The sequence below is a fragment of the Melanostigma gelatinosum genome (genome assembly GCF_949748355.1).
Source record: "Melanostigma gelatinosum genome assembly, chromosome: 22".
Taxonomy (NCBI): Eukaryota; Metazoa; Chordata; class Actinopteri; order Perciformes; family Zoarcidae; genus Melanostigma; species Melanostigma gelatinosum.
The window spans coordinates 9,374,645-9,395,932 of NC_136655.1; the positions used below are offsets into that span (position 1 = coordinate 9,374,645).

The 21,288-nt window shown below is 44.0% G+C and overlaps 4 protein-coding genes and 1 pseudogene across 5 annotated transcripts; 3 read left to right on the plus strand and 2 right to left on the minus strand.

Annotated features, from left to right (window-relative positions):
* Positions 1-1,269: 1,269 nt before the first annotated feature.
* Positions 1,270-2,367, plus strand: avpr2l (arginine vasopressin receptor 2, like; the record flags this gene model as incomplete). The annotated part of the gene is made up of 2 exons (XM_079294877.1): positions 1,270-2,095; positions 2,288-2,367. The coding sequence occupies 2 exons, from the start codon at positions 1,270-1,272 to the stop codon at positions 2,365-2,367; spliced, it is 906 nt and encodes a 301-aa protein (XP_079151003.1).
* Positions 2,368-4,486: 2,119 nt separating this feature from the next.
* Positions 4,487-6,387, minus strand: LOC306795762 (THAP domain-containing protein 5-like). The gene is made up of 3 exons (XM_079294374.1): positions 6,174-6,387; positions 5,676-5,862; positions 4,487-5,416 (listed from the first exon to the last, which is right to left on the minus strand). The coding sequence occupies exons 1-3, from the start codon at positions 6,365-6,367 to the stop codon at positions 4,700-4,702; spliced, it is 1,098 nt and encodes a 365-aa protein (XP_079150500.1). The 5' UTR covers positions 6,368-6,387; the 3' UTR covers positions 4,487-4,699.
* A 566-nt stretch (positions 6,388-6,953) lies between these two features.
* Positions 6,954-9,210, plus strand: LOC306795752 (dnaJ homolog subfamily B member 9-like). Its single transcript, XM_079294356.1, has 3 exons — positions 6,954-7,039; positions 7,343-7,586; positions 7,846-9,210. Exons 2-3 carry the CDS (start codon positions 7,370-7,372, stop codon positions 8,301-8,303), a joined length of 675 nt encoding a protein of 224 aa, XP_079150482.1. The 5' UTR covers positions 6,954-7,039; positions 7,343-7,369; the 3' UTR covers positions 8,304-9,210.
* A 2,308-nt stretch (positions 9,211-11,518) lies between these two features.
* LOC306796100 (aldo-keto reductase family 1 member B1-like) lies at positions 11,519-12,866 on the plus strand (annotated as a pseudogene). Its single transcript has 6 exons — positions 11,519-11,584; positions 12,070-12,176; positions 12,262-12,343; positions 12,423-12,511; positions 12,606-12,691; positions 12,824-12,866. The product of its transcript is annotated as an aldo-keto reductase family 1 member B1-like (transcript).
* Positions 12,867-14,249: 1,383 nt separating this feature from the next.
* LOC306795554 (aldo-keto reductase family 1 member B1-like) lies at positions 14,250-18,973 on the minus strand. The gene is made up of 10 exons (XM_079294098.1): positions 18,829-18,973; positions 17,811-17,978; positions 17,567-17,683; positions 17,360-17,437; positions 16,991-17,113; positions 16,143-16,249; positions 15,662-15,743; positions 15,413-15,496; positions 15,227-15,309; positions 14,250-15,134 (listed from the first exon to the last, which is right to left on the minus strand). The coding sequence occupies exons 1-10, from the start codon at positions 18,892-18,894 to the stop codon at positions 15,092-15,094; spliced, it is 951 nt and encodes a 316-aa protein (XP_079150224.1). The 5' UTR covers positions 18,895-18,973; the 3' UTR covers positions 14,250-15,091.
* Between the last annotated feature and the right edge of the window lie 2,315 nt (positions 18,974-21,288).

The window sequence follows — 21,288 nt, forward strand, 5'->3', positions numbered from 1 at the left end:
ACTCGGATGGTAAGATGGAAAATGGGTCACACTAAGACCAGTGAAACTGATGCCTAATGCCGTTACTATTATATGTATTGTTTTGCAGCATAAAGCCATGGAAATAATGGGATAAACAAATAAAAAGTGAGTCAAATATTGCACTTGCTTTGGTGGCAATACCTGAAGCTCTTTCAGGTTCAATATGAACTCTTCTTCACACAGCTTCAGTGTTATTAATATTAGTGTCTCCCTTTGTTGTCACTCCTCCAGTATGGTGATTGTACTGTACGTCCATGTCATCTACTGGTAACTGCTGCCTGCACAGGTCTCTCCATTATGCTACACTGTCATGCACACTTTGATGAAATATAAAGAGAGAAAAATAAAGATGCATTTTGACGGAAAGTGGACGCATTTCTGTGTCGTGCATGCAGTGGTTTAAAGGAACACGTTGTGCATCAAAGTCAGCGACTAGTAACTCATCTCGGAGAGTGCTACCTGTGAATAATGCAGTATTGTTATCTCTGAGCTTTAAAAGCTCTGAGAAAATGATCAGGGTCATCTTGAGACAAATATCTGGCCAGAAAAACAGTGTAGAACTGAGGGCATTGAACAGAGCATCGGGACAGAAGGAGTTGCATTATAGGAACTGAAGGCTATCTTGCAAGCCCTACAATTGCATCACTGGAGTAGCCCTTTCATTCATATTTCTCAATTTTGAAATGGATGACCTTGACACTCCACAAAGTAATGCCATGATGAAATATTTGGTGTGACAGTTCATTCATTTCCTTTCAGCTCTCAGCCTCCATGGCATTTATTTCTCTGCCACTGCAATCCAAATGTCAGAGCTTCCTTGCTAACTCCTTGTGCGTGTCCCTAATAGCAGTGAAGTACTGTCTGATACTTTGTTTTATTGTTATTTCAGTTGTGCCACAACTCAATTTGAAGATGAGTTTCATTAATAATTAAAGGTTCAATGTGTATTTTGAAGTTGTGGGTTTGATTATTGCAAAATGCCACGTGAGAGAAATCTCGTCTTTTTTTCCCATTGGGGTAAATTCTAGTCTTATTTGTGTATGTGTCTGTTTCTGTATGACAGTATCCCGAGAATCAGTCGTCACTGGGTAGACTGACCCCCCTCACTCCTCCAAGTCGATGGCTTTCCTTTGCCGTAGCCACAGTCACTTGCAACACGCGCGCAAAGAAGGAAAATGCCTCTGCGCCAACACTAGATAATGTCAGTTTACGTTTTTAATGGGAAATACTGTAAACATCCGGAGTGAAATGGGTTCCAGCAGCAACAGTTCAGAAAAGGCAACAGTTGAGGATGGAGAAGTCGTGTATGGACGTTTTGCGCTCATCAAAGCTGGGATTTTGGGTTTGGTTTTTGTGCTTGCAACATGTGGCAATCTTTTCTTCCTGGGCAGACTTTGGAAGAGGCGAAAAAGAAACACAAAGACCCAGCTGTTCCTGTTGCACCTGTGCCTGGCAGATCTGGTGGTCGCCTTTTTCCAAGTCCTACCGCAGTTTCTCATGGAAATTACGCACCGGTTCCGAGGCACGGACTTCCTGTGCCGGTCCGTGAAATACTTGCAGGTGGTCGGAATGTTTGCCTCCACGTACATGATTGTGGCCATGACCATAGACCGGTACCATGCGGTTTGTAAGCCGATGGTTTCCTTCTTGAAGGGCTCGTTTCGGAGATACCTCTCCATAGGCGCAGCGTGGCTCATCTCTCTCGCCTTCAGCGCTGCTCAGATCTCCATCTTCTCGCTCCAGGAGGTCGGGGAGAACCTTTACGAGTGCTGGGCCACATTTATTGAACCGTGGGGGAGCAGGATCTACATTACCTGGATCACTCTGTCAGTGTTTGTCCTGCCTGCAGTCATTGTGCTCTACTGCCAAATAAGAATATGCACAACAATCTACTTCAACATGAAGAGAAAGGCGCTGCAGGCGGGGCGCGCACGCACGAAGGGGGTGTCCAACGCCATGCTGAAGACTGTGAAAATGACATTTGTTATCATAATGACATACACAGTGTGTTGGAGCCCATTCTTTGTTGTCCAGTTGTGGTCTGCATGGAGCCCCAGCAGTGCGCCTACTCAAGGTTTGTCTCAGAGGACCAAAGATGCCGAATATTTAATGTCACTGTGGTGTAGGCCCACAAGTTATATATCAATGAAAAATAGGATATTTAAGTGTTTATGACAAACTCACCAATTGTGCACCTCAGTCATTTTCTGCCGCCTTCCCAGTCCCAGTTTGTTTACACGTTTTTCTGTCTCTCATTCTCTCACAGGTCCAGTATTTGCTGTCATCATGTTGCTGGCCAGCCTCAACAGCTGCACCAACCCTTGGATATATCTCTACTACACCTAAAAAAAAAAAACATGGACTAGTTACAGATGCTTCATATCAAGGAATATGTCATTTGAGATACAATCCATGAAGTCCATCATGGATGCTGTGTTTTAAATATATGTTGTTGTGCATCTGTCAGCATTGCTGTACACATGAGTATTGGCATCTTGCAGTATTTATTCCAGTTAATGTTTGTGTTCTCATAAATAAAACACCCATCATGCATGTAAGAAAAGCACACATTTTTTAAATGATTTAGCAGAATAGTTTGCCGTGAAACAAGCATAGACGCGGTGCTTGATGCATATTAATAATATGCCCGTCATCTTTTCCCCACACGAAACCCTTGTACAGAGTGCAATACCTTCTTTCATTCAGTGCTGGAGGAAATAGGATTTTTTAAATTAACTTCCAATAGAAATAGCAGTCAGGACATAAAGCAACATTTTCTTTGTACACGTACCGAGAAACATAATGCCAGGCTATACACCATCCTCAGACATGTTTGATATATGTATTTATTTGATATATTTGCATGTACTGTTAATGTTTCTTATGTAATAAAAATGTAAACTGCACACATCTATTTACATCTCTTCCTTCTGCTTGTACTAACCTGCCTTTCTGTGTCTGATCACAAGTACACTTTGAACACTGTTCCAAATATATTGTGTAATAAATAAATGATAATTTACCATCAACAGCATTGGTCCCCTACAATAGACAGGGGGATGTTATTTGTTCTGTACCATAGATGTGAAAACACCTGTTGGAATTCATTATTTCCCTTCCAAATGAAAAAAGGGAGGAACGGCTTGTTTTTTTTCAATTTTTTTTATTGCTTTTAGGCTGTTATATTGCCAGAAGGCCTTTTACTTTATCTTACATTATCTTTTACATTATCTTTGCTATAGCCCAGTCATTCTTCGCCAGGGAAATGTCACCTTGGCTGTTCACGTGATGCAAAGACCCTGGAGCCATTTGAAATTGCACTTCACAAATCCTTTCACACGTGCAATCAACGACATCGGAATTGATTTGTAACCATTTCACCGTCTCCTAATCCCATTTAAGATCTCTGCATTTGCCCCTCACACGATTCGGATCTGTTCCACAGATTCTGTGACCAGGCCCTGCAACAGTGCAGAGACCGCCGATGGCTCATCCTGGAAAGCTGCTTCAAATAGGATTAGGCACCTCACTTGGCCAAAATACTATGTTGACTAATTCGGAGCCCAAGGGGGGAAAAGTGGAAGATAAATCCGGCAGCTGGTTCATGTTCACATCATTGTGGGGGTTTAAAACAATCATCAGGGATATAAGATAAGAGATAATCCTTCATTTGTCCCTCAGTGGGGAAATTACAGGATTACAGCAGCGTTGCTCACAAGTAAATAAAATAAAAGATAAAAATCAAGTAATATAATAAACTAAACAGTAATAAAATAAGACAGTAAGAAGAATATTAAATAAATATCCAGTATATACAGAATATACAAACGGATCAGATAAATACTTAAACGTATTGGATATTGCACCAGGTGAATAAATTAAAGTTAAAGTGTTCAGAGTGTTCAAGTGTTAGTGGTCTAACGAGAGCAGTTTGTTGTGCAGCCTGACAGCAGCGGGGAGAAAGGACTTGCGGTACCTCTCCCTCAGACACCGGGGGTGAATCAGCCGGTGACTGAAGGAGCTGTGCAGAGCTGTCAGAGTGTCCTGCATGGGGTGGGAGGCGTGGCTCATCAGGGATGAGAGCTTCGCCATCATCCTCCTGTCTCCCACCACCTCCACAGTATCCAGTGGACACCCCAGCACGCTGCTGGCCTTCCTCACCAGTTTGTCCAGTCTCCTCCTGTCAGCTGCCGCGATGCTGCTGCTCCAGAAGACCACTCCATAGAAGATGGCTGATGCCACCACGGAGTCGAAGAAGGTCTTCAGGAGTGCTCCCTGCACCCCAAAAGACCTCAGTCTCCTCAGCAGAAAGAGTCTGCTCTGACCTTTTTTATAAAGGGCGTGACATTTAAAACGGTTTCGAGCATAATTCATGGTGAGTCATTAAGAAGTTATGAGGTATAACTGAGATCCAATCATGAAAACATGTAAATATGTATCAAGGGTGCATAGCAACAAGCCGCCACGAATCAATGCTTCAATGAAGATTTGAAACGCTTCCTGTGACAATGGTCCTACAGTGCCACCATGTGGACAAACAGATAACTTAATTTTGTCACAGCAAACATGTTGACTTGACATCGTAAGAAAAGCACAGGGGCGACTAAGTGCCTCAATAAGCCAGGATCTATGTATGGGAGCATGTGCAACATTGCAGCAAGTGATTTAATGGTAACAATCAGAGCAACATGGATGACATATAATCTTCCAAAATGTTCTGCTTCTCTTTGAACACGGCGCCATCTCTCTTCAGGAGGGCTACCTCGGTCTCCAGAGCGCGGATTTTGGACAAGGTGCTCTCCTCTCTGCGATCTAGTTCCAAGATCTTTGCGTGCAAGCTCAAGATCTTACGCCAAAACTGATCTCTGTCCGTGTCCGATCTGCAGTACGAGTGCTCGTAAACGTGTCCCCTTTCCTCCAAGAAGCAGGCCGCGGGTTCGTCCTTGACCATCTCCACGGGGACAAAGCTATACGTCTGGCCCAGCGCCGCTTGGAGGGCCGCTGCGTCCACACCTTGCTCTCCGTCCGAGAAAAGGCCCAGCGACTCGCAGCACAATACGGTCACAAACGAGTCCGCCCGCTCTTGAGGAGGGGGCTCACTGCGTGGGGACAGTGCGAGGCGGGACACCACTCCACCATCACCTGGAAACTCACAAGGAGCAGTCCGCATCTCTGAGAGAGCTGAATGACGGGAGATCCCAGTGTCCGACACCAAAGGTAGCTCAAATATCCTCTCCGTGTGTTTGGCAACGACGCTGTGGATTTCTTTACACGTTCTGCTCAAAATGGGCGGCCTCTTGCTGAGAGGAGAGTCAAATCCTGCCGGCTCGATGTCACAAGGCATGGGTTTGGCCTTGGGGCTTCTTTTAATGCTTGGAACTTTTTTCTCGCCATCCTGAAATGAAAAAAAAAGGAATCTAGTCAATCACAGGCATTGCAATGTAACACAAAATGAAGTGCAGGCTTGTTGCACACCAAAAACTCTCCATGAGTCTAAAGCTTCTTGGAATTTCCTGAAAGGGAAAGTGCGCTCTTCGTACTTTCAGAAAATGTTTAAATATATACTAGCGGGTTGGTCCAGAGCTATGTTTGTGATGTGCAGCAAGCCCTGACTTTATAAATGAACTGTGACGGGTGTCGAGACAAATGCATACGTCCTCGGTGGGGGGAAACATGGTCGGGATGGCTGTGCTCTTCAGGTAGCGGATGCCCCATCGAATATCGAAGCAGTCCTCTGTAAAATGTTCGCTGCACAGGTACTGATGTCGACTCGGGGTCCACTCCTCCCGCCTCATGTTGTCCACCCATCTCTGAAGCCTGGACTTGTCTTGCAATGGAAATCTTTGGGGGGGGGGGGGATAAGGACACTTAAAATAAAGGGCTTTCTATATCAGTTGCCACTTGGCTGTGGCATTACCTCTAACGTTGTCATTCCTCCACATTCACTCTATCAGTCTCAGTCTCCCCCCTTGTACCATTACAAGAAGGTAACCCTGCCATACATTAATATACATGACATGACATTATTGTCAACCTCTCACTGCCTCTAGAACGAATAGTATCTTTGTCTGAAGATTCTAGGGGTAACAGAAAAGAGGTAAACCAAAAAAATGTAACTCGGAAGCACATAAAACAGAAATAAGACAACTTACGGGTAAAAGCTAATTCTTTTGTTGTCTTGTCTAGTTGCAGTTCCCGCGCGGTTTCTGCAAACTTTCACAGCGCAGTACCGTGGCATATCTGCAGCGAAACTACATGAACACGCGTTACAAAGACAGGTTTGTTGATTTTGTTTTTTAAAAACGAACCAGCTCGTAAACCAACACTTCCGGGTCGCCGTCCTCATAGCGGAAATCACGTTTACTCCAGTTCTTAAGATACCGTACAATATAGAATGACAAAGGGTTGCACAACTACGAAGAATAAATCATAGTAACTTAGGTACATGTCTAATTTAAGCGTTCATCACCTATCTTCTGCCGAAACAATTAAGAGAGCAAACATAAATTAAATTATAATACATTTACACCGTTTCACTACCAAGATAGTTAACGTACCATCTAATGGTTAACAGTTGGACAACTGCAAAGGGGAATTCATAATACAGACACGTCTAATTTAAGCGTTTATCACCTATTTAATGATGCAAAAGAAAAACAAGGTATTAAACATAAATGTAATGATATAAATGACGGGGCTGTAATCAAGTTTAGCTCTCACACCTCACTCGATAGTGTCAAAATAATAGAGCAAAGCGAAGGCGGAAGTGTATGCAGTTTACCCTCTTGCTTCGCCTGTATTCTTTGCGGAAACTCCCCGTTTCACGTGCGCCCTATTTTCACCAATCACAGCTATGTGAGTCATTGTGTAAAGAAATGGACCAATAGCGTTGCGAGTCGTGGTGTTGTTGCTCAGGAATGCAGCTGGTCAACAATCGCTAGCTATCGTTTCCCATCAGCTGGAGCTGTCGGTGGCTGATATAAGTATTCTCAGGCTGTGCGTGTCACCTCGTCTCCAGGTAATCCCTCTTCTTTTCTCAATACGCATTAACGTTATTTGTCGTGGGAAGTTTTTTTTTTTACGACTGAGGACAAACAAGCGATTATCATTAACAAGCTTATTGAAGTTTCTGCCTTCCACAAAAACCCGTGAGTTCCTTGAGCCCAACGCCTCTCTGTTGAAACTAGCAAAGTAACGTCAGTAGTAACCTGTGCTGGCGATTTTTGGGATAGTTCGTTTATCTTAAAGTTTTAACCCGTTTTTAAAGTCCACCTGGCTGTGAAACGTCGTTGACCGATGTGTCCAACTGCTCTCTTTACAGCCCGCAAAGGTGCGCCAACCCAACAGTATGGCCACAGCACAGGCGGCGTTGCTGCTAGCTGTGCACATTTTGCTGATCTCCGAGTTCATCCTGGCCAAGAGGGACTACTACGACATACTGGGGGTGCCCAAAGATGCCACCGAGCGCCTGATCAAAAAGGCTTTCCACAAGCTGGCCCTGAAGTACCATCCTGACCGCAACAAGGGCCCCGACGCAGAGGCGAAGTTCAGGGAGATAGCAGAGGGTAAGCGAGTCACCATTCCAGGGCAATGGGGCAAAAATGGGGCCTGATGCAGTGAATCTTCAAAAGGAATTGCTTTGATCGATTCCCTGAAAATGGCAACCATTCAATGTATTGTCGACAGGTGCCTAACTAGCGTTATTACGGTCATATAATCTCCAATAAGACATTCTCTCTTGTTGTACAATAGATGGATGATGAACATAACTACATTACTCGAGATTGAACTTTTAAAATGTGTGATGTAATGTGTTTCTACCAGCGTACGAGACGCTATCGGACGATAAGAGGAGGCGAGAGTACGACCAGTTGGGCCACGGCCCGTTGCCCGACGAGGGCCGTAGAGGAGGCGGCGACTACAACTTCAACCAACACTACCAGTCCTTCAACTTCGATGACATTTTTAAAGACTCTGACACTTTCAGTCAACAGCAGCGACACCACTTTCACTCCCAAAATCAAGCCCACCAAAAGAGGCACTTCGACAGCCACTTCCAGGCCCACCGAGAGGCCGTGGACCGACAGAAGAGACAGTTTCAGCAGGGGGGCTTCGGCGGGGGAGTCTTTGATGACATGTTCGAGGACTTGGAGAAGATGTTCTCCTTCAACGCGCAAGGCTCCAGGACCGGCGGCCGGTTCCAGGGCTCGGGGAAGCAGCACTGCAGGACGGTGACCCAGCGTCGGGGCAACATGGTGACCACCTTCACCGACTGCTCCTGAGGCGGGCAGACAACAAACAAAAAAACCCCGGTGCTCTACACAGAGCGCGGCCACTCGGGACACTGCTGGGTTGTTTTTTTTAAGCTGCGCTTTTTTTTTTGTTGAGGGGAATTGAATGCTAATTTATCACCGGGTGGAATAGAGACTGGTGTCGCGTGGCTTTTGTAATTTTCTGTATGTAATTTCCCTCGGAAACAAATATCCAAGCTGACCTGATAAAAAGGGCTGCTACCAAGCAATAACTCGCTCACAGCACAGCCCATTATTTACCTTTCCAGGTTCATTTTGTTTACTTGTGATGGTACAATCTATAGACTCAGGTTAACAGATTTGATTAAATCGTTTTTTCTTTACACACCGCAGAAGCTAATAAGGCCATACTATTCTTGTGCTCTCTCTAACATTAACCTCTCGCTAATGTAAAGCCAGGCTCATCTTCTCTTGTTTTTTTGTTTCATTGATTATCTTAAGGACGGCAAAGACGATACAACTTACGTCTGACAAATTTCAAGTTGTGGCATTTGCATCAAATATTTGTGTGAAAATTGAGCTTCCCAATCCTGAGATGTGTGCGAGTCGGCCATCATCAACTGTTACCTCGTTTTTTTCGTTTCATCTACCTTCACTCAGAGTAGGAAGTTAACATCAGTCTCATGACATTTGCTGGGGGACTTAGGTTTGTGTGCTTGCTCAGCTGTTTTGTAACCAGTTGTTTTGATGGTTACAAAAAGCCTCGGGCTCATCTACCAGCGAAGCTGAACTGATCATAATGTGCAATATTTAGCACTTTCTGCTCTTCATGTTGCCTATCTTTCATAGACGGTGCTTTGTTAATGTCACTGGCTTATGTTTGCACTTTGTGTGTGCGTGTGGAGAGTGACCTGAATTTGTTCGGTTGGAGAATGAATAAAAAATCTTTCAAGAGCAAATGTTTTGTATTTGGAGGGGACAAAGTGTGAGAAATGTGTAGAAGTAAGTCATCGGTCATACTCATGAATATGACTTAATGTTAATCAACATAAATAGTTTCTTCTGGGCCCAACACTAATCCAACATTTCTTTTCAGATCGTACGTCCGCCTGTTGTTCTAGCTGCTCTCCAGCAGAGAGCGTACTGCTGTAGCACACGCCTTAGAAAGCAGACTTGTAGGAACCACAGCGAGAAAAGAGAAACGATGATATTAAGCCACTTTCAATGTTTCAAACTGAAAATGATCAGAAATAATAAATGCGAGCTGATTATTACACATTTCACACTAGTATATTAAGCAGAACATGTACAATTAAGTTTTATTTAAATGATTTGTTAAATAGCTTGCTTGATTTCTACGACGTAGTAGTAGTTAAGGCCTCTTTATTTGCCACCCATATAAATATCAAAGGGCAAATTTATCAATATGCTTCGCATAAATTCTATTGAGTTCCACCCGTCACACAAATCAACTTTTGTGGAAGAATAGTTTTGCCTTATAGCAATCAGCTGAATGTCAACGAGATCTGACCCCAAAACACATAAAACAAAATGTATAGTTTGTTTTTTATTATTATATTAATTAACTTATGTTTTACAGGAAATTACCACTGAGATTTAGACAAATCCTTTACAAAGGAGTCCTGGTCAATGTGCCAAAATTATTCACTATAATTGTGTTGAAGGTTTTCACTTTCCCGCCAATTCATGCAATGACTAACCGCGATTAGTCAATGAGTGACCTGACATACTTCACCATTGTGCAGTGTGTTGGTATAGCAAACCAAGGCATCAGGGGCTTTAATGACAATGTCATTTTTTTGTGATTTACATAAACATGTTAAAAAGTTGGCCGGTACCTTAAAATGTGGTCTCACATCCGCAAATCGCAAGGCCCTGGAAGAAATATCCAAAATAATATTACCCCATGTTACTTCTGAGCCAGTTATTTTGGGGTAATTTGAATTTAGATTGGCTCTCAAAAAACCGCCAGACAACAAGAACTGTGCCGAGTGCTTCATTTACATCAGTTGATTTCTAGTCCTACACGATCAAACAAATCCAAGCGCTTTAAATCAACCATAATGAATCTTATACTCACAACAATCAACAATAAAAAGCACCAATCATTTAAAACGTTTTATTGAGCAAATGTTCAAAAAATGATTTCTATCTTGAAAACATTTCCAACTCTGGCTTCGCTTTTAATCATAAATATGCTCCACAAACATTTCCAAAGCTCTTTATAGTCACGAATGCAGCTTGGAAGGCAAAACCAACCATCTGACCACATAATTTCAGCCATCAACGGAATAACTGTCTCAGATTTAATAGAAAAGCCATATCTAACTTCTACTTGTCCTCACTTGCAAACACCCCTGGGCAATGCATCAGTGTTGGACAATCATCAAGTCCCCCGAAACTCCCCCGCCTCCCCCTAAAATCTCTTTATGAAATCAAATCACAACAACCATATCCAATATGTATGAAGCGTTTAATCGTTAAGTCATTTCTTCCAGTTCACTACAACAGACATACCACTGTATGTCAGTGCTCGCTCTCCAATCTGCGGATTCTGGCACTAAGTTTAGGTTTAGGTCATGAAGCCAAAGTGAGACAGAAAACGAGTCAGTTTCAACCCGAACACATCTCAGATCCTTTAGATCCCTCCCTGCTTCGCCCCAGTGCTGTTTAAGTTGCAGCACCTCCAGGTCACATGTTTAACTTATCATTTGCATCAGATAAAATGCTGATATGGAATACATGGAAGTCCGCACAGGTTATCCCAGGACTTAAAGGCGGTGATGCCAGTGACTTAAATAACTACCGACCGTTGTCAAAATTGAAAAAAAAAAGACTGGAGTGCTTAATCATTTCTTAACTGAGACCATTTCTAGCGTCAAGAGAAAACATTACAGCCAGAGCAGTCATAAACAACAATAGCGCCATTATTTGTATTTAATGTTATCGAAGCCTTGAACAATCAACAGAGTTCATCGACCTGTTTAAAACATTTGAATCATGCTATTGTATTGGAAGAACTATCAGTCTCCCCTCTGTTGCCTCTATGTCTGCCAATGGCATGATTCCATAGACTGGATCCATGACGAGACGAATGAAACCCAGATGCACTTTTACCCCTCCCTCCCTCCCACTCTCTCTCTCTCACTGACTTCTACACCAAGAGGCTGTCACTTCTCTCGGTGCAGTGTAGTGGACTGAAAGGCCGCAACACACGATCCAACATGATATCTTCAGTCACACTCAACAATGGAGCCAAGATGCCTATTGTGGGTATCGGAACATGGAGGGTAAGGCTGAACATTCTATTGTTACGATAAATAAAGTGTAGACAGATGGATGTTTGGACTTGATACTTTGTCTCTACTCCTTCTATCCTCTCAGTGCCCGACTACCTCTCAGGGATTCAGATTGTCTCTCGTTTTCATGTTACGAATTCTCCATCTTCTTGGATCGACTGCAAACTAGGTTAAAAACAACCGGGAGGACGGGGCATGAGATAAGCAGTGCAAATGCAGCATAAACCGATAAGCCCCAGGCAGCGAAACTGTTTGCAGAGGGTTTGTCACAGCGTACATATTAGCATTGTACTGCACAAACCTCTGCCCGATTACATTTGGTAGTACCAGCAACGATAACCTGCTCTTCACATTATTTTCTTGTCAATAAAGCCAAACACATTTTTACTGAATATATTGACGCTTATCTGCAATTGTCCTTGTCTCTGCTCCAGAAGGAAGATAATTAAGTCTAAGGCCTTCGAGTGTTCCTCCAGATCGAGTGCCACCCATTCGTGACCCAGGAGAAGCTGATCAACTACTGCCACTCAAAGGGCATCTCAGTGACCGCTTACAGCCCCCTGGGCTCCCCCGACAGACCCTGGTGAGAGGCAGTGCACCACCTATCAAAAACAGCGCTCACAGGAAAAGTGTCAAGACGTCACTTATTCTGTTGGGATTTACAAAAGGGCTTCTTCTGATGATCCCTCTCTGCTGGAGGAACCGAGGATCAAGGCCATAGCCGACAAGTACAACAAGACTCCAGCACAGGTAATTAAACAGCAGAGTGTTGTGCAAAGATGTTCGGTGAGATGCCTGAATAATGCTTACAATGCCGACTACCCACCAGGTTCTCCTCCGGTTCCACATCCAGAGGAACGTGATTGTCGTAGCCAAGTCAGCGACCCCCCCCCCCATCGCATCAAGGAACATTTTCAGGTTTGCTCATCTTAATAAGTTCAACAGCTGACGACACACTTTCAAGAGGCGTATCACGCGTAGGCTTACATCTATTTTGGTGAGTCTCTTTTAGTTGTTTGACTTCGAGTTGAGTGAAAACGACATGAAGACCCTGATGAGCTTCACCAGTGAAGTGAAGAGAGCATTCTCACTAGATTGGTGAGTTTTGGCAGATCAGATTATGCCCGATATCTCTTTATCTCTTTCACAGAATTAGTTTAGGCTATGGACCAGGTTACTGGACCTATTACCATTATTAAGTAAAGCATGCTCCTCTTATTTTCTGTGCAGGGCCTCAACACACAAAGACTTCCCTCTGAACGCAGAATATTAGCTCATCAGACAACGTGCTGCACCGTTTCTACAACTATCAACTACCGAGCTTTTTTTATGCAAAATCTACAATACTAATTAAACTACGACCCAACTAATGTGACAGAGCCTGAATTATTATCTTAATACGTTTCTACAGAGTCATTTTTGTGCAACGCTCACTGTTGAAATAAATAATTCAATGAAATGTCTTTAAATAAAGTAGATTGTGGAATAAAATGATCTTTTGTGCACAATGTTTAGGTGCACAGACGTTGAGCGAGATCACTATAAATGTAGTTACTGAAGCAAGCTGCTCGTTGTAACAAAGTAAGAATAAAAAGGGTTCGAGGTCCAGCACAGAACGCAATCTACCTGCTATGAAGAATGTAATTATGCAAGGAACAATTTAATGCTTTTCCACTGTGGTAAAAACTAAACGGGCATTATAGAAATGTTTGGGAACATAGCCCAACATGATGCACATTGCGCCAGACAATAAATTAGAAACCGGAAAGGTTTGGGGTCGGTGAGGTTAGCAAACTCAAAATCCAGTATTAACGCAGTGCTCGTAACACTGATTTAGTTGAGGACACCTTCGGCGCAGTCACTAAGGCGTGCGCGCGCGCACGCACGCACGCCTTAGTGACTGCACGCGCACGCACGCCTTAGTGACTGCACGCGCACGCGCGCGCGCACGCCTTAGTGACTGCACGCGCACGCGCGCGCGCACGCCTTAGTGACTGCACGCGCACGCGCACGCACGCCTTAGTGACTGCACGCGCACGCGCACGCACGCCTTAGTGACTGCACGCGCACGCGCGCGCACGCACGCACGCCTTAGTGACTGCGCGCGCACGCACGCCTTAGTGACTGCGCGCGCACGCACGCCTTAGTGACTGCGCACGCACGCCTTAGTGACTGCGCGCGCACGCACGCCTTAGTGACTGCGCGCGCACGCACGCCTTAGTGACCGCACGCGCGCGCGCGCACGCCTTAGTGACCGCACGCGCGCGCGCGCACGCCTTAGTGACCGCGCGCGCGCGCACGCCTTAGTGACCGCGCGCGCGCACGCGCACGCACGCACGCCTTAGTGACAGCACGCGCGCGCACGCCTTAGTGACAGCACGCGCGCGCACGCCTTAGTGACAGCACGCGCGCGCACGCCTTAGTGACAGCACGCGCGCGCACGCCTTAGTGACAGCACGCGCGCGCACGCCTTAGTGACAGCACGCGCGCGCACGCCTTAGTGACACACACACACACACACACACACACACACACACACACACACACACACACACACACACACACACACACACACACACACACACACACACACACACACACACACACACACACACACACACACACACACACACACACACACACACATATTTTCTCCCACAGGACTTTATTTTGATGCTTAACAAAAAAGCAGCTCCCACGAGAAGTGGAAGTGACAATTCCACAACAGGGTTTAATACACGTGATGTTAAAGTGCCATCTATGACTCACAAGTAAATATGGGAAATACTCTGTAAAAAGCAGAACATACCTTCGACTTGTCCTCGGGATGACAGAGTAAATAGTGTTTTTAATTTGCATTCACAAGTGCTGACATAAAGGAAAAACAAGTTCAGTCAAATGAGGAGTGCTTTAAAGATCTGTGCTGTGAAAAATGTGTCATCTTCAATTCAGATTTGATTTTTTTATGAGAATAAACTTTTTTTTTTCCTCAAACGTGCCAATTGTAAAACGACAAATAATACAATGACTGAGGTCCATGCTAATTCTGTTCTCGGAGCTGTTACACTTTAAAATGAGTGAATCTGGACTGAGCGCGACACACATTGAGCTTCTTCAGTTACTTGAAATGTCAGTGACGGCAAAGTAATACCCTAGAATTTACTCGACACCAAGACAGCAAAAAAAATAAAAAAAATCAGCTAAGACACTTGTCTGCTGGCTGACACTCAAATATACGAGTGCTAAACTCATACCCAATGGTCATGATCTGTGTCAAATGAGCGGCTCAAATTGGGATTTAATAAAAAGGAAAAACTGATTTTCGTGGAGACAAAATTGATTCCTGAAGAAGTCAATATTTCTCCTGAGAAACGTAACATTAAACTCTGGATCAAGGCCACACATATTTTGCAAACTGCACTTAAGAAATAGTGAAGCGAGCAGCTAAGAGATGCAAACTCCAGTGCCCCAATGTAAACATCTGTATTTTTTTCCATTTCAGAACTCAGTGCTGAATGGATAGTCCTTGTGCTTCAAGCTCCTATGGAAAAACAGAAAAACAGAAAACAAACATTGCTTGACTCGTGACATCTTAACAATATCACAAACGAAAACAAGGACATATGATCTCACCATTCCATGGGACAGGCTCTCCAGTTCCTGTCGAATCCTACGATGGTCTTGATTTCCTCCTCAGTTAGTTCAAAGTCAAACACCTGCAGAGATTTAAACAAGTCTTCATGCAGGAGCCAAGTTAAGTGAGACACATTGGAGGGCTAATCCTGGAAAACATCTGAAAAAGTCCCACAGCTAAATTACCTGGAAATTCTCCTGAATGCGATGAGGTGTGATGGACTTGGGGATCACGATCACTTTCCTCTGGATGTGGAAGCGGATCAGGACCTGGCAGTGAAGGAGAACGGGTATGTGAACGTGATCAAAAGGTCAGAACTACAAGTTGAGGGCCACGTGCATGGTATTTGCACATTCTTCTTCAAGAGAAACAAGCATTATTTTTCTTGTGTGAGCACAAACACCATATAAAGTGTGTTTAGTTCAGTGTGGTACCTGAGCGGGTGTCTTCTTGTGCTTCTCAGCTATGGCTTTAATGTTCGGCTCTTCCAGCAGTGAGGCGTCTTCAGGTTTAGCCCTGTAATATAACAAAATGCATCATCCTGTACTATATGGAGGACCTGCACACATTGCACTACTTTGCCGACAGTCAAAAGGTGGACAAAATAATGGAGATACCTCAGAAAAGGGCTAAACTCTGGATGCACTTAACTCGAATCAAACACTGCGACAGAGGTGGGCAGATGTGAAAAAAGACACAAAAAACCCCCATAAAAACAAGAGGTCATTAAATAATGTGTAAATCAGGACAGAATATGTCACATACAAACTACATTCACAAAGAGGAACAACAGTCACAAGTTGAAACCAACCAAAGACATAATACTGAATCAGCATTTCCAAAAAACAAAATGGTTGGTCGTGATGTAGCAGTGCGGTTACAAGTCCTGTCTCGAGTTATTTTGACACAACTGACCAGGGTCTGTCAGGGGAGCCCAGCGGGCTGTAGGCCGTCACGGCGATGCCCTGAGAGTGGCAGTAGTTGATCAGCTTCTCCTGGGTCAGGTACGGGTGGCACTCCACCTAGCGGGACAAACGCGCCACTCTTAGGATGCATTTCAAAAGCAAAAGGGGAGTGTATATGGTCGGCTTCAAACTGCCGACTGTACTGTTATTTGATGGTTGTCTTCAGGGTTAAATTGGCTCCTATTCGACATAAGAGAGTCCTTTGTTCTGCGCTTTAATCGGATAAACAGCGAAACAAAGCAAGACATTGTTGGTGAAGGATGGTTCTGAAAACCAGCAGGAATATAAGGTCACCTCAGCTAAGTGGTGCAGCCTGAGGGGAAACTGCTGCGGCCCATTATGAATTTACAGGACATTTATTTCTCAGACCTGATACGAGGACACGGATGATGCTATTATGGCCCCTTTGCTCTTTAAGAACAGCAATCTTGACGTGCATCTGTTTTCTTGTGGCTCAGAGGGGCTGCAAACTGATAACGATTTTGATACTACCGGTACATTAATCTGTCAATTAAGTAATCTAAAAAGTGTTTGTTTTTTGCATTTTGTTCCAAAAGAAAATCAACTTTACTACATTTGGGGACGAAGCCCTGCACTGAGAATAAAAGTGAAATGTGTCACACACACACATGTAGTTTATATATAGCTTCAAAAACAGCTGACTGGCTTACTGCCCCATGGAGACATTGCCATAGTGTGTGTCTGGCATCCCAACAGATTAAACTAATTGAAAACCAAATTTGTCCTTTTTTTTTTTTTTAATAATCACTACGTGTGATACAAATGTCTTGGGAGTACCTGGTTAACGGCAGGCTTGTATTTGAGGCCTGGCTTGTTGAGAATGGCTTCAATCTGGTCCTTGTTGAAGTTGGAGACACCGATAGCTTTGACCAAGCCGGCGTCCACCAGCTCTTCCATTCCCTGAAAAATTGACCATTAAAAAAAACAAGAAAAAAAAACAAAACATCTCATGGCTGAGCTTTGGTTTAGAAACTGTAGCTCATAATAAATCCTATTTATGCTCTTAAAAAAATCTCTCATTTGTCACATGACATGGAGACATATGAGCTTTCAATTCAATGATTCTGCTCTTCAATCCTAACATGAACCACATACAGCTTTTTACAGGTTTTGACAGGTTGTGACAGGTTTGTCTGCTTAACTCACCTCCCATGTATCCAGGAAGTAAGTATCGTCATTGATCGTCTCTCCTGCGCTGTCCAAAGGTATAAGCTCACTGCCAGCCTGTAACGTGACAAAAGCATCAAGAGCCCCCCCGAGGTCTACACCACATTACTACGACACTGACAATGTGGAGGCTGCACATTCCTGCCGATTCATATATGCACACAATGCTCACGAGACTGTGCCTACCTTGAAACCCATGGGCCAATGCACGAGAAAGAGGTCGAGGTAGTCCAGTTTAAGGTCACTGAGGGTCTTCTCGCAGCCTTGCCTCACCATAGACTTCTCATGAAAAGTGCACCACAGCTAGAACAATGAAAAGGACTGAGAGGTCAACGAGCAAGCGTGCATGTCTAAATAAACAGGCAACATGGGTTCCGTAGCCTTTTTGTGGAAGAAATAAGCATGTGTACATTATGAACCCACAACTCACCTTGCTGACAATGAAGAGATCCTCTCGCTTGACCACGCCGTCCTTGATCATGGCCCGGGCACCCTCTCCCACCTCCGCCTCGTTCTTGTAGACATACGCGCCGTCAATGAGCCGGTAACCCGCTGAGATGGCTGCTTTCACCGCCTCGGTGACTTTGCCAGGGGGAGACTGGAAAAGACGGGGATGGTTAATTTTTGTGGCTCAGACATAATAACATACATACTTTTTTTTTTAATATGGTGTCAGTATTCAGCATATTAACAGCTCATGATTTGCATTATTTTGCTTGAGAGTAACTCAAATAAGAATTCCGCGCAAATGCCGTTGTCTCAGCTAAAAGAGAGATTTAGTTCCTGATTGTGTCCCCCAGTTGAGCTATTGGGACTGTTTGATTAAAAAAGGGCATTTACACCCCATCTGTTTTTTGGGCAATACTAATTGCAACTATAATTGGATATTTCATGGAAGAAAACAGATGATGTAAAGCAGGAAACAGCAGTAGTCTCAAATAATTACAGAAAGTAATGTTGCTGAGATTAAAGTACACAAAAAATCGGGCTATATCCTGACTGGAAAAAGCTTTCTAAAAAAAGAAAGGCAAGACCGGAAACAGCATTGTTGGTGTCCATAACAGCACTTGAATTAAGGTAATTGTGACTTATCTGGGTCACACTGAATAAAAGTAGAGCATGTCTGTGCAGCGTAACTTGAACCAGGATATTTGCACTCGACGGACGGGTTTTCATGAACCTGCTGCTTGCTATGCATTCGCCACGGTTTCTCTATCAGCCGTGGGTCTACAAACTGAACTAAAATATCCACCACAGTTACTCGTAAAACAGCATGCAGTTACTGCCGAACTCATATTCCTACATCTAGCTGTTGTTTTGAGGAAAGCCAGCGGTAGTTTTGGCGACTCGTTGCTTCCTGTTGGCACGTGCAGCTGTCTTGCGTAGTAACGAGTTCATTTTTAACCAACGATCGAAAACAAAACATTGCATATGAACCAACAACGCACCTTCCACGTGCCCAGTCCCACGATGGGCATTTGTGCACCGGTGTTTAGTATCACGGTTGTAGCCATTTCTCCAGAGGACGAGCAGACACTGGATGCGCCGTTAGTCGAGGAGAAGGAACAAATGCTGCGGGGACAAGTTCCGGTTCTGGAAAGACAGCGAAGCTAATGCGGAAGTGCCTTGAACTTGCATTATTTCTAATAACCGACAGGGGGGCGACTCCAGTGGTCGCTAAAAGAAATTCGATTGTATAGAAGACGAACTTAAAATGACCCTAAACCTCTCAGTAAATATTGTCAACATGAGTTTATGATCCAAAAACCGCTAATCATGTCTTCTTCCAGACAGCATGATGCTCATTTGGTAAGTTATGGGCCCATTTTGAGGATATATGTGTGACACAAAACTGCACATGTATGTTCATCTGTAACTAGTTTGAATTATTAAATGCAACACACACATTACATACAAGTAAATAATAACCATATGTCTTAATGCATTTCATACCTGCAGTGTGCGAGCTTTTCTATACGTCCTGTAGGGTGGCATTCATTTATTGGGGACCCCTGAGATTTCAAAGTACCCAACATAGTCCCCAGTCCACCGGTAACTGAACCTGAGATCCATAAATAACACCTGCCTTTTGCATGTTTTTGATGGTTCTGTTATTGCGCCACTAGAGGGCACCATTGCCACACTTACCAAACGTGAGCGCATCTCCTCAGAGTACACAACGGAGGCTCCTTAGTAAAATAATCACATCATTTCATACATGAGCTAATATGGCCAGTAATTACAGCGGCTAAGATAAATGATCAGTACTGTTCATTTCACTGAAGGCTCTCAAAAAACTCATCCACACATATTTGATTTAACTCGTAGAAAAAATGCTCTTGGAACAAGCCTTGGGTAAGTTCATTGGCCTGCATGTAATGTTGGAGATAATATTATTTTTAATTACTCTTTAATATTTTTGACTCAAACTTCTTCCTGGCATTATTCTGTAAAGGAGAGGCGCACCATTGTGAATGCGCACACACACAGACAGACCAGCCTTAAACCCCAAGAGACACCTGAGAAAGGGAACAAATACAGCGTGTCTTTATTGTCAGAATCAGATAAAAACCTGACAGACCTTTAACTGAGCCATTCAACACTCTGAGCAGAAGATAAGAGAGGGAGAAGAGAGCAATATGAAAAAAACATACAAAAGAAAAAGTTATGGGAGCCAGCAGCCGCTGTGTACCTCACAATGGCTCTCGCTAAAGTTTGTGTCTCTTCTGATCTTCTCCCAGCTGGACGCCTGCTTTTCAGGGCCCGGTCTCCTCTGATCTAACTTCAGACACTGGAGGGCCTTTTGCCAGCCTGCAAACTGTCAAAGTACCCCAGGAATCAAACACCGTCGCATGCTGTCATGATCAAAGAACCACAGGTAAACCAGACTAAGACACAGCCACATACAATTGACATCTGAAAGAGAGGGGGGAAAGTTTTCATTTCAGAGGCTCTTATTTTGCGTCTGCAGGCGGATACCCGTCCACTGCACTGAGTGCATCGATTAGAATAAAGGAAAACAGGCATTTGAAGATACAACAGAGGCCCGGAGTAAAACCAAGTGCCTCTCAAGGAAACTTTTGGACAAAGAGTGTCGACTTAGGTGAGGTTTTCAGAGTGTGTTGCTCAAAGAATTTGAAGAGAAAAGAGGGGGAAGAGAGAACGGTGGCGGGATAAGTAAATATACAGATCACAATGAGCAGCTGTCTGCTTTTCCATTTTGTGCGGCCATAGTGAATGCTCGGTGCAGCTGCAGGTGTCCATTCCTTCATAGGCTCCTCATCAGAGTAGACACTCCACCAGTAAAACGTGACCTGTCTTGGGGCGATCAAACACCCCATTTAATTTCATGGCCTTTGCTCCATTCTCTCCACCTTTCGTCTCTCCCGTTGGCTTTGCTGTCCTTCTTTTTCTCCGTTCCTGCCAGAGTGCTCTGGGTCATAATCTTCACCCATGAATCGAATGTCGAGTGTCAGCTCCGGCTGAGTTCCCTCACACACTCGCATTCCGCACATTCCCTCTATCGGACAATAACAAGATCAGGGAGAGAAACCCCTACGTCATAAGTAAATCATGGTAATGTGTCAAGTGCATTGCATGATTTTGGATACACTGGAGATTACTGAGGCTGATTTAAACCCTGCAGACATCATTTTTTTTTAAATGATGATAATCCCACTAGTATCTGTATTAGTATCTGAGAAGATGTGCTGCGCCTTTTTCAACATTTTAAATATCAGAATAATTTCAAACATTATCGTAAAATATGATCAAAAATAATTTGGTAAATTTCATGAGGGAAAGCGTCACCGCAGCATGCACAATACTCCCACTCTCTGAAAGAAATTACATGCAATTTCAGACAGTATAGAGGACTCTAATGTCCACTGATGTTGGTGTGTGAACGG